The following is a 12,234-nucleotide window of genomic DNA, read 5'->3' as shown; positions in this document are numbered from 1 at the left end:
TTGGATTAAATGATTCTATAAAACTATTAGTAGACTCGTGCATGTTCTTTCATATGCTATTTAGTTCAATCAAGCTATCAAAGTTAGGACAGGCTCCGTACTGGCATACAGGCAATTGCAAGGGACATATTATCATAGCTTCAATACACTGTAGTCTGCTGCTTCCAATCACCTTAGTATTCCAAATACAGAACATTGACAAAGATTTCTTCTATTACCTCATACTTATTATTGTACAAGAAGAATGCACACTTCAGCTCACAAGTTAATACCCATGTCTCTTTTTTTTTAATTAAAAAAATTAAATTTGGTCTCTTTGAAAAGTCTGTACCTATTATTTAATTACCTATGCATGTGCATATGTTCATGGATATACTTATATGTATGCATGCATGTTCAATAATTCTTTCCTGAATTAGAATGAAATTGAATTTTATTTATGAATTAAATCTCCTGAGGAAAGCTCAAACACTTACCTTTCCTTGGCAACAACAATGCCTAAAAGTTGATCTTCTAGTCCTTCTGGAGTAATCATAAAATTTAGCAAAGAAACCTTTGTTGCTAATTCAGGTAAATAATGTGGATTCCTTAATTTGGTGGTAATATAAAATTTGAAATCAAAAGAATATTCAATTATTGTTTCACCAAGTCGAATGCAATCCATGCCCCCTAGTGTTAAAGAAAAAAAAGCATTTGTTTTCTACACCAACAGCCTTTAACTGGCAGCAAGTTTAGCAGTTTAATAATGTAAAATAAATTACACATATGATAGTTAAAGAGATTATAACTGTATTCGGATATCACGTTCAATGATAGTTTGGGATACCCTTGGATTCATGTAGCACTGGTTCCATTTCTCTACTGCACAACTAGTCTTAAAATAGCATTTTAAAATAAAACAAAAGAAAATAAAAGAATAGTACTGAAGTCCCAAGGTTGCTAATAGAGACATCCATGAAGACCCCAAATGTAGATAGATCTGTGCTTGCTCAAGTCAGCAAAATGTTACAAACTGAAAGTTAATAAGAAATTCATGTTGTGTTTTTTTTTCTTATCCCCCTTGATTTTATTTCTTAAGTCTGCAAATCCCAAACTGCGGGCCATGGGTCCTAGCGCATCACAGCGCATAGTGTGGGAACTGCTAGAAGCCTTGTGAATCAGGAAAATTTGGGAACCTCTACATTAGATTTATTATTTGCAACACTCACTTTGATAAGCCTTTGGTTTTGGATTTTGGTCAAGTATGTCATCTTCTGCTTCTGTGATAATCTTGTACCTCATGACACTCCCTCTTCCATTCAGTTAATCCCTGGCACATCTTTGCCTTGTCTTATCTCCATCCAAATAAAATAAACCTTTGTACTTATTTAGATTTGTCTTGCTAACACTATTGGTCCCTTCCTGCCTTCTACTCACACCATGGGAATATCTGCATTGAAGATATTGCAACACATTGCAACACATGCAATCCCCATGTGTTCAATTTCAGAGGGCAAATGTTGGGGACCATTAAAGCTAAGAATTAGAGTTATCAGAGATGTCTGTTAATGTTATTTTAACTCCAATTTCTTTTTTTTTATTCACACATTATTAAAACTCACTTTACTGCCTTTTGAATAATGTTGAAGCCTAGTATAGAAACCCAATGGTTTCATCTCTTTAGCAGTATGCATAAAATTTCTTTGAAAGTTTATGCCTACATACAGGGGAGCTATTCTGATTGAAATGACTCTGCTCTTCTGCCTCTTTGGAACCAACAGATTATATACTTACTAGTCTATGCTTAGCCCATAATTTCATATCTTTTTAGCACAGACTTTTATGTAACCTGATATAAAAAACTGAACAAATTGAAGAAACAATAAAAGCTGAATGGAAGGGAAGAATTCTATAGAAGCCAGAATAAATGCACCTATCAAAGTCCTACTTATAATGGACATTCTATCTTCCTTACAAGGAAACATATCGTCTGCTTTTAATTTCCAACTCTCTTTGCCTGAATGTTGGAAAGCAAAAACAGACAAGAAATTATTAATCAATATTATACGTGCAACATGGCTCTTATTAAATAACAGCAGATTAAGGTTCTTGGATTTAAATCTGCAATGCATGCAAATTTGATTATAAAATAAAAATAACAGTACTAAAAAACTGTATTACCTTCATCTGTTACTAGGCAGCAATATTTGAGGAATAAAAAGAAACACATTAAACAGTGTAATGGACTATTTAAAAAACAGTAAACATTTCCTTTGAATTTTAATAGCTTTTATTATTTCTTGTACCTTGTTTAAAAGTTTGCCTAAGTAGCAAAGGTTCCAAGGAAGGATCTATCTCTTCTCCAACATTTTCAAGCAGAAGAGGAGTTCCAAACTGAATGCAGTTTTCTAGAGTTCTCATGTAGTCTGAGTCAGTAAATTTTATGACACTCAGTCTGTTCTCTTTCTCGGAATGTTTTATCCATTTATTTGCTTGACCTTGGGGATCAATCATTAATGGCCTACAAAATAGCACCAAATATTAATAATTCTAATAATTTCAGTTTAAATACTCAAATTGGTTTTAGTACTATTTTTAAAAAATGTTTAATAATAAACATTTGTCCTAGGAAATGACTTTGAAAATCGATAGAAAGGTGCCAACAACAATCAATGAATTTCACAAAATAATAGATTCTGATATCACTGAATCAATAATCAAGGATTATACTTTATTATATATACTTAAATAATATTAAATAGTATAGTACGGTTTCATTACAGTTAAAAAATTTACTTAGTACTGCAGATTTATTACCTCAGGCAGCTATTGTTTTGAATATGTAAATATGCCTTCAAGTTAGTCTTGACTCCTGGCAACTGCTTAAATGTCTCGCTGTAGTTCAGAGAGAATGACTGGTCCAAAGTTACCAAATGGCTTCATGCCTAAGAGAAGACTAGAACTAGTCTCCTGATTTCCAGCTAGTGATTTAACCTCGACACCAAACTAGCTCTCATTTATCTTTTTACATCCAAGAAAAAAAATCAGACTGCTCCCTATCCTGAAGGAATAGTTAAAATTTTATATAGATAAGTATGTATTTGAATGTAACTATATATATTCAACAATACACATAGAAAACAGAAAGAAAACATAACCAGAGGTTTAAAACTATCAATAGTTTTGCTTCAATAGCCTAATTTTAAATAATGCTAATTACCTACCAACGTCTAGAATTGTCAACAATCACACCGTTATCTATGGAAAACTGATCTGTTGGAAGACCTGCAATATTCCAGGCTCTAATTTTTATTGGATCACCAAGGGTCTTGCTTAGAGAGAAGCTTTCAGAACAAGGAATATTTTTTACCTGTAGGCACAGATAAAGCTTGCATTGATATTCATGATTATTAAACATGTGTACATATAGTATTAAAATAGGTCATATTGAATTACTCTTATTTTAAGAGTCAAGAGAAATTACATAGGAAAGGTTAATAGGCAGTACCAGGAAAAGTTCCTATACTTAAAGCAAGATTTAGAAAAGCATTTCACTTTTAGACTCTTCTATACTATTTTAAATACAGATTTAACCAGTGGTGGGATTCAGCCGGTTCACACCTCTTCGGCAGAACCGGTAACTAATTTTTTGTTGCCCAGGCCCAGAATGGACTTCCGGAAGCGGCATTCATACAGAGTACCAGTTGTTCACATATTTGAATCCCACCACTGGATTTAACTATTGTTTCCATTATGATGTATAGTATTAAAAATCATAATGCATGTTAAAATTATTTCCATCATGCTAATAACAAGATATATATGATCTATTTTGACAGAGTCATTGTTAGAAGATGACTATGTATATTCTAGAAATAGAGCAGTAAACTAATACTACCTGACAGAGTTTGCTCCACTCTTTAGTACATTCTTGTCGAAATCCAGCAGTAAAAGCACCAAGGTAAGCTATCACCCCTGCTGATACCAGAACATCTCCTGTCAAATTATCGTAAATATTCTGAAGATCATCTGCAGCATGAGACCATCTAAGGCAGAAAAGATAAGCAGATTGACCAAAGTGACATATTGAATAGTTTACTAAGGTTTATTTTTATTTCCTGTTATATCAGAGTTGTTAAAATTAATTATGTGTCTGAGAAAGAGCTATCAGGAAAAGGATATGTTGGAGACTTCTGGTTTTGCACAGTAGCGACAGGTTGCGGGCTTGCGGATTCTCCGCACCCCCACGGCTAATTTCGTCCTGCCAGGGGACCCTAAATGGGTCTAAGTCACCCCAGAGAGGCGACGAAGAAAGAAGGGTGCTCCAGCGATTCTGGAACAGCGGTGGCCATTCCGTTCAACTTGGGGAAAGTCTTCTAACCCAACAGGAGAAAGGCTGGCCGTATTGCATCAACCAGCCCAAGCTACTAGCAACTGAAGTCCAAAAGCACTAACCAGCACAACTGTGAACAGCGTGCTTGAAACTGGGTGAGGAATTCGATCTTCTCTTTTCTAGATTACATTTAATTTCCTGGAAAAGATCCCAAGAAGCAAAATACCTCCGAAAGGGAAGGAGGGGGATTTCCGTCCCACCCTTATACTAACGGAAGCGGCGAATTAATCTTTTTATGAAGGATCAAAATATATGGAAGTGAAATAAATATAAAACCTGAAACTAAAATTTGAATCTGAATAAATCTAAAATTGTTTGAATGGTTAAGACTCTTATTTTAAAGATAATTGTTCATTTTGGAAATGGAAAAACAAATAGTTGCTGACACCTAGTAGCAGATGAAGACTATGACAGCTATGACTTTAATATAAGACTTGGCAAAATCTGGGAAAAGCTAATCTGTGTCTGTGACCTTCAAAGCTTTAACAACAAAGAACAGCTGTGACAAAAAAAGACAATAATCTGGATTGTAGACAAAGAGAGAATTATAAATTTCAGGAAAAAAATCTTTTTTGAACTATTTGGATTACAAATATCTGTCTAATTGGGACTCTAAAGCTATTTGCAGGGAAAAAAAGAGGAAAACTCAAATTATTGGCTATCATGGATCAGAGATATGTAGAAAGAACATATCAAGAAAACATAAATACTTCACAGGAGGAGATATATAATATACTGCAACTAATTCAAACAACAATGACTTTAAACCACAAAGAAATCCAAAACAACTTTGAAAATATAAATCAATCTATTTCCAAGTTAACTCTACAACAAAAAAATCCCAGAAAACAACAACAGAGAAGAAGCAGATAAAACAGATAAATGGATATAGAATTGAGAATATAGACTTAAAGATGGAAATTAACAAAACAAGGAAACATGATTTAATCCTAGTGGAAAATAATTCACAAGAATTGGAAAAAGCAACTTATCCCTTAAGACTACAAAATAAATCTGATGACAAGAAAAGAGATTGGATAAAATGGACTGTAGAGATGTCAGGAACATAGGAGAGAAAGGAAATGATAAGAGAAGCGGAGAGAAAGAAAAAGATTTTCAACAAACATGGAAAGGCAGAAGTCCTATACAAAGACACTTCTCCTGATTTACTTTTTATATCTACAGCAACATTTATGAACATACGGGAAAACTTTTTGATTCAGCAAAATACATTGATTAAGAAAGACACTGGGCAAAAGAAAAAGACTAAAGTGGAAACTAAGAAAATAGATGATGGGACTTACCAGAGAGAATACTTAAAAAAGAAACATTTGTTTGAATATGGTTAAAGAAATAGAAAAGTTTTGGAATATATATGTCACTCTAAGAGGGATGAATTCTCTAAATATAATATAGTATGCTTTTTTCCCTTTTTTGTTCTCTTTCTTGATATGAGTAATATAAAAAAAGTTGAAATGATTTAGATAAAGGAAATGTTTTAGATATTTAAATGTGATTGAATTTAAGAAAATTATAATGGATAAAAAGTGTTTTGAATAAGAGTTAAAGGACTAGATGACTAGATGTATTAAATGGAATGTTTGAAGATTAAACATATTTTTAATTATGGTTAAAAAGAATAAGAAATTTAGGAAATAAATACATATTAGCTCAGGAAGGATATATATTTTAAGAAGTATATTATTTTTTATGCTTCTTTACTCTTGCTTTTCTTTCTTTTTTCTACTGTTTTATCTATTCCTTAAGAATGTAAAAGTATGAGATGGTTTGTATGGAAAAATAAAGTTAAATTCTTAAATGTAATTAATTTTTGAGAAAATCTTAACCAGTAAGAATATCTAGAATTTGGTGGGAGAAACAAATTAAAATAAGGACTGTAACAGGATCTATGATAAGGCAACCAGAATGATTGGATAGAAAAGAAATATTATATTGATGTGATTATTATTTTTAGGACTATTGGGAAAAATTATATATTTAATTGTTATCTATCAAAACAATAACAATTGTATTAACTCAATGTTTGCAAAAGAGGATATTTTGGGAAAAGAGGAAATCAACTAAAACTATTATGTGGATTATGGATTATAGAAATCAATTGTTAGTGATTGTTTTACAAATGTAACCCAGACAACACACTTTTTGCCAATTATTAAGTGATTTATGTTTTTAAAAAATCAATAAAATATATTACAAAAAAAAAAGGAAAAGGACATGTTATATTTCCTTTGCAGAAGGAATGTTATTATTTTATAGATTGTATATGTTAACCAATGAGAGTCTGTCTGGAATATACAAAACATAAATAAAACAACTAGAGCTCAAAATAAACCTTTTATTATGTAGATATCATAAGACATGAAAATAGCCCCATATAGCAGCACAAAATCAGTTTAAAACAAACGATTTATCAGTAACTTGTAATTTTATCATTTTTTCAGGTTGTAATTTTTTTTTAAAAAAGTACTAAATAGTATGCAAACTCTTTAATGTTGTTTACACTTAAGTACCGCTGAAAAGTGTGTATTCTCTTCCTTATAATGGTTTTGCTAAAATGAGTACAAAGTATTTTCTCTGACCTTGATTTTTCTCCGCCAAGTCCTCCAATCAGCTTTTCTGCTCTTTCTAGCTTTTTAGCACACAGATCCACTTGGAATTCTAAGCGGGCTTTTTCTTCAGTTTTCTCAATGAAGGTTTCTTGCAATGCTTCCAAACGATCTTCAACAGCTTTAAGTTCAGCTCTCTTCTTATTTAATAATGCCATAGTCTGTGCTAATGACTGCTGGGCTTCTGCTAAGCGGGCTTTCTTTGGAGCAACCACCTATTTAATAAATTTAGATTGTTATATTCTATAATAATTATGATTTCAAAAACAAAAACAGAACTTTTAAAATGATTAAATATGACAAGATTGCCTATTCTTCAGTACACTTAGGCTAAATTGTTCCATTCTTCAGCAACCTCCCATTTGGATCTTGAGTTGATCTTGAAAATGACTGAGAACTTTCAATTAAAGCAAAATGTCATTGCCACAGTTCTAGCAATAGCTAAATGGAATCAGAATACAAATGACTTAACACAATAGACACTTGGAATCAAATGTGTTTGGCAACTTGGCTGTTGATTCACATATATATGTTGATTCACATACATATATCTACATGGAGGGAAGTAAGCAGTGGGGTACCACAAGGTTCCATCATAGGCCCAGTACTCTTCAATACCTTCATAAATGACTTAGATGAGGGAATAGAGGGGGAACTCATCAAATTTGCAGATGACACTAAGTTGGCGGGAATAGCCAACACCCCAGAAGACAAGCTCAGGATCCAAAAATGGGTCCTATCCAACAACATGAAATTTAATGTGGAGAAAAGCAAGGTTTTACACCTAGGCAGAAATTAACCAAAGGTATAAGTCCAAATTAGGCGAAACATGGCTCAAAAACCTTAACTGTGAGAGGGACCTTGGAATCCTAGTAGATGATCACTTAAACATGAGCCAACAGTGTGCCGCAGCAGCCAAAAAAGGTAATACAATTCTTGGTTCTATAAATAGAGGCATAGAATCAAAATCATGTGAAGTATTAGTACTGCTTTATAAATTCTTAGCAAGACCACACCTGGAATACTGCATCCAGTTTTGGTCACCAAGTTACAAAAAATATGTTGAGATTTTGGAAAAAGTACAAAGAAGAACAGCTAAGACGATTAAGGGCCTGGAGACTAAAACATATATGAAGAATGGTTGCAGGAATTGGGTATGGCTAATCTAGAGAAAAGAAGGACTAGGGGTGACATGATAGCAGTATTCCCGTATTTGACGGGCTGCCAGAGGGGATCAACTTATTTTCCAAAGCACCAGAAGGCAAGACAAGAAACAATGGATGGAAACTAATCAAATAGAGAAGCAACCTGGAATTAAGGAGAAACTTCCTAATAATGAGAACAATTAATCAGTGGAACAGCTTGCCTCTAAAAGTTGTAGATGCTTCATCACTGGAATTTTTAAAGAAAAGACTGGACAGCCACCTGTCTGAAATGGTATAGGGTCTCCTGCTTGAGTAGGGGATTAGACTAGAAGACCTCCAAGGTCCCTTCCAGTTCTATTCTGATTAATATTAAGTACTTCCTTCTAGATCTTTTCTTATTTGCAATGTAGAATTATTTTCTAACACTGTATTTTTCGGATAGATTGCTGCAGAAGACTATTCTCCTGTTAAGACATTACCATGAGATTTCTTACTGCTGATTCGTACACACAGATTTTTTTCAGGGATCTTCACTCTATTACAGTGTTACTAGTCTATGACTAAAATGATTGGCAGAATTATGGACTAGAGGTTTATACTACATATCTTGTGCTAAACTAATGTAATAATTATAGTAATTATAGTATGATATACTGAACTTCCATATTCAAAAGCAGTGTACATCCACAAATTGTATTTGTGATGCAAGGGAATCTGACTGGGAGCAATCATATTTTCAACATAAAAAGAAAAAAACTTAATAATACCTTTGCTACTCGGTCATAAACCTCCATTGCCATAATCCATTTACATAACCCTTCTGCTGCAGAAGATGCTTTAGCCACTTTGGGAGGATCAAATTCAGGATTAGTTAGATATTCCGAACGAATCTTCTGCATCACTGATACCTACAGTATATGAAACACACATTACTTACATCTGAAATACAGGATTCAGCAGTAAACAATTCTCTAAATCATTTGACTATTATTAATCATGTATTACTGGGTAGCTTTTATAATCAAGCTACAATTTGCTCCCTCTGCCTGTAATCCCTATCTTGCCTGAGCATATTTATGATAGAGATTGATGGATTCCCCTGGTTTGTTTCTCTCCTCTCCTGTCATCAGCTGATAGGAAAACAAGTTCTGACAGATGACAGATGGCTCTGGTTTGGCATAACATAATTTGCACAGATGTGTTCAATAGGAGACTATCAACAAGGAGAGAAGCAACCTAGAACTAAGGAGAAACTTCCTGACAGTTAGAACAATTAACCAGTGGAACAACCTGCCTCCAGAAGCAGTGAATGCTCCAACACTGGAAGTTTTCAAGAAGAGACTGGACAGCCATTTGTCTGAAATGGTATAGGGTTTCCTGCCTAAGCAGGGGGTTGGACTAGATGACCTCCAAGGTCCCTTCCAACTTTACTACTACTACTACTACTACTACTACTACTACTACTACTATTACTACTACTACTACTACTACTATTATTATTATTATTATTATTATTATTATTATTATTATTATTATTATTATTATTATTATTATTATTATTATTATTATTGTCTGGGCAGTGTTTTTGCCCTATTCTGAAATTGTGCTAAACCATGCTCAAAAGAAGTCTAACAATCTGCTAATATCAACAGATCAGTTCAGAAAGAACTAGCCTCATTTGCTCCCCAAACCATAATGTATGTTGGAAACAATACCCAAGAACTGAATGGAAGGACAGAGGCCAACATCAGTTTAAAGTGGCCAATAGATGCTGGGCTAATCCATCCCTAGGAGTCATCTGTCTGCACCAGAGAAATGGTCAGTGAAGAATCACTGCAGCCACAGAAAAATTATTATAGCTTGCTGCCTGCTTAAATGAGAACACATTACTTAAAGGGTAGAACATGTAGCAATGACTTTAAGCTACCCCCAGATATGAACCAGGCGTGAAAACAAGGCAAGATCATGAGCATGTGGTTTTTTTAAAAAAAGTGGCTGGGGCTTGTTTGTGCCCTAGCTAGATGGAAATAAGAAAGGGCTTACAATTATTATTCTCACATGACTGACATGTGAATGTCATTCTTCCATTTAAAAAAAATGCTGGCTTTTAAAGAAGAGACAAGACACAGAGTCTATTGTGTTCACTCTAATTGAATCACAATTTATTATTTTTGAAATATACAAAGACTTACTGGAATGTTATCTTTGTCATATTCTCTCAAATCTCTAAGGAAATTCATTTCACCTAAAAGTTTTTTGCTAGGTCCCCAGTAGTCTAAAATCTAAAAGAAAGTTAAAGAATTATATTAAATAGTTTTAAAGGTAATGAGAAAGTGGGAAAATGCAGAGGGTTTTCTAATGAATGTATAATTTGAAGGATATTCAATAAGAGGACGCAGAAAATAATTTGTATAGAATAAAAAAACTATCACTGACTATATATAGCAAAGACTGTGAATTTGCATTTCAGACTCAAACACAAAAGGGTTCTTTAGCGTACACATGGGCACACAGCTAACAGCTGTGGGCAAGTCCTTGAGCAAACATGACTTTCTCATGTTTGTGGCAGCTGTGGTTTCTAGGAAACAACAGCGCTGCTTTAAGGATTGCTGAGAGATGCTACATAAGAGGCATCTTATGGATCTGAAGATATATGTCTTTAACTCCAAAGCTCTACACAACCCAACTCTCTGCACACTGTATGTATGAAAATGAATCCGTCTTACATGTTTGAAAAATTTTGAGCTTCATCATTATAATCCTCCCATGTAAACTATTAACATATGAAATTAAGCGGTAGTTTGTTTCTAATAGCGGTGTAAAAATAGATGATAAAGGAAAAATCCACATTTTAGTAAAAAACAGGGAACCAAAATATTGAATTAAAAAACTGAAAAATCCATTAGTCTGTTATATAAATTTCAACTGTCAAGCAAATGATAATCTTATTTTCTGAGTCTTCTTATAAACTCCACTTCCACATTCCTAGCCATTCTTCCTATCAAGATAGAAATGCTTTGCTAACAGTGTATTTATGGAACCAATAATCCAATTTACTGTTCTCTGCAATTTCTCATTTCATGATGAAAACTAAGACAATTTTCATGAAGATGAAGTATTGATAAAGCAACTTTACCATGCCCGCAGTTTTATTTTATTTAGCTCTAGGTATATGTTTCCTGTTTATTAAAATGAGTTTTGCCACTAAAAGCATTTTGCTTTGCTTCAATTACTTTACCTTGCCTCCAATTCCAGAAGGATCAGCAATTTTTTCTGGTTTGATATCCTTCATGACACAAATGGCAGCCATAACCAGTTTAACTCCAGAAGGTGGATTCTTCATTGATTTTACAATTGTAATATCTGCAGGCTAAAATATTATATATTGTCAAGTTGTAGTTTCCAAAATGTTACATATTTAAACAGATATGCTACCTGTTCTTATTTGAAAAAGATCAAGGACTAAACTTTGATCTGGATGGAGTAAGGGATGGAATACTCCTTCAATCAAACAATGATCAAAAGAATGCTATTCCAACCAAGTCTCTCTATTTAGGGTTCTTTCATAAACTCTTACTGTCATTAACTTGCCTTCAGGGTGTCAAGAGCAGCCAATGCTGCCTCTAGTGCTGGAATTGCTTCGGCAAGGTCACTCTCACATTCATTTTTCAGTGCCTGGGCTTCGGCTGCCTTTTCTGTAGCAAGCTCCTCGTCTACTTTTACAGTTTTGCTTTTTGCTTCAACCTCAGCAGATTCTTTCTCAATGATCTAGAGAGGGAAGGTAAAGTAATAAATAAACAATTATAATGAAACAGCTACACAATCCATTAGAGTCATGCATTCAGTTAGTAAGACCAACTGTTCTGAACTTCTGAGTTTATAGTTGGAGCCGTATAAAAAGTATAAAAAAATTAAGCTCTGCATAAAATTAATGATTGCCACTAGAATTATTGTCTGTGACTTCTTGTATTGATGTTTTTGAAAGCATGTTTCTATCAAATATATGAGCATCTATGTCAACTGTCCCACTCAGTCATCTAGCAAAGAAAGACTCTTGGCTATTTGTTTTTGCCAAGAGTATATTGAAGTT

At 33.6% G+C, this 12,234-nt stretch overlaps 1 protein-coding gene across 1 annotated transcript in view; it reads right to left on the bottom strand.

Moving 5' to 3' along the window:
- Window positions 1-472: 472 nt before the first annotated feature.
- LOC107299262 (dynein heavy chain 7, axonemal-like) overlaps window positions 473-12,234 on the bottom strand; it is a 35,175-nt gene continuing 23,413 nt past the window's right edge. Inside the window, exons 15-23 of the mRNA XM_015828626.1 lie at window positions 11,736-11,912; window positions 11,383-11,514; window positions 10,337-10,426; window positions 8,912-9,052; window positions 6,973-7,214; window positions 3,878-4,025; window positions 3,204-3,349; window positions 2,286-2,500; window positions 473-669 (exon numbers count right to left, since the gene is read on the bottom strand). Coding sequence (XP_015684112.1) covers window positions 473-669; window positions 2,286-2,500; window positions 3,204-3,349; window positions 3,878-4,025; window positions 6,973-7,214; window positions 8,912-9,052; window positions 10,337-10,426; window positions 11,383-11,514; window positions 11,736-11,912 — 1,488 coding nt within the window. The remainder of the gene's footprint in view (window positions 670-2,285; window positions 2,501-3,203; window positions 3,350-3,877; window positions 4,026-6,972; window positions 7,215-8,911; window positions 9,053-10,336; window positions 10,427-11,382; window positions 11,515-11,735; window positions 11,913-12,234) is intronic.

This window comes from Protobothrops mucrosquamatus, unplaced genomic scaffold (genome assembly GCF_001527695.2).
Source record: "Protobothrops mucrosquamatus isolate PMUCROS unplaced genomic scaffold, P.Mucros_1.0 scaffold4734, whole genome shotgun sequence".
NCBI lineage: Eukaryota > Metazoa > Chordata > Lepidosauria > Squamata > Viperidae > Protobothrops > Protobothrops mucrosquamatus.
Note: the sequence above shows the minus strand (reverse complement) of the source record. Positions and strands in the feature narration are given on the sequence as shown.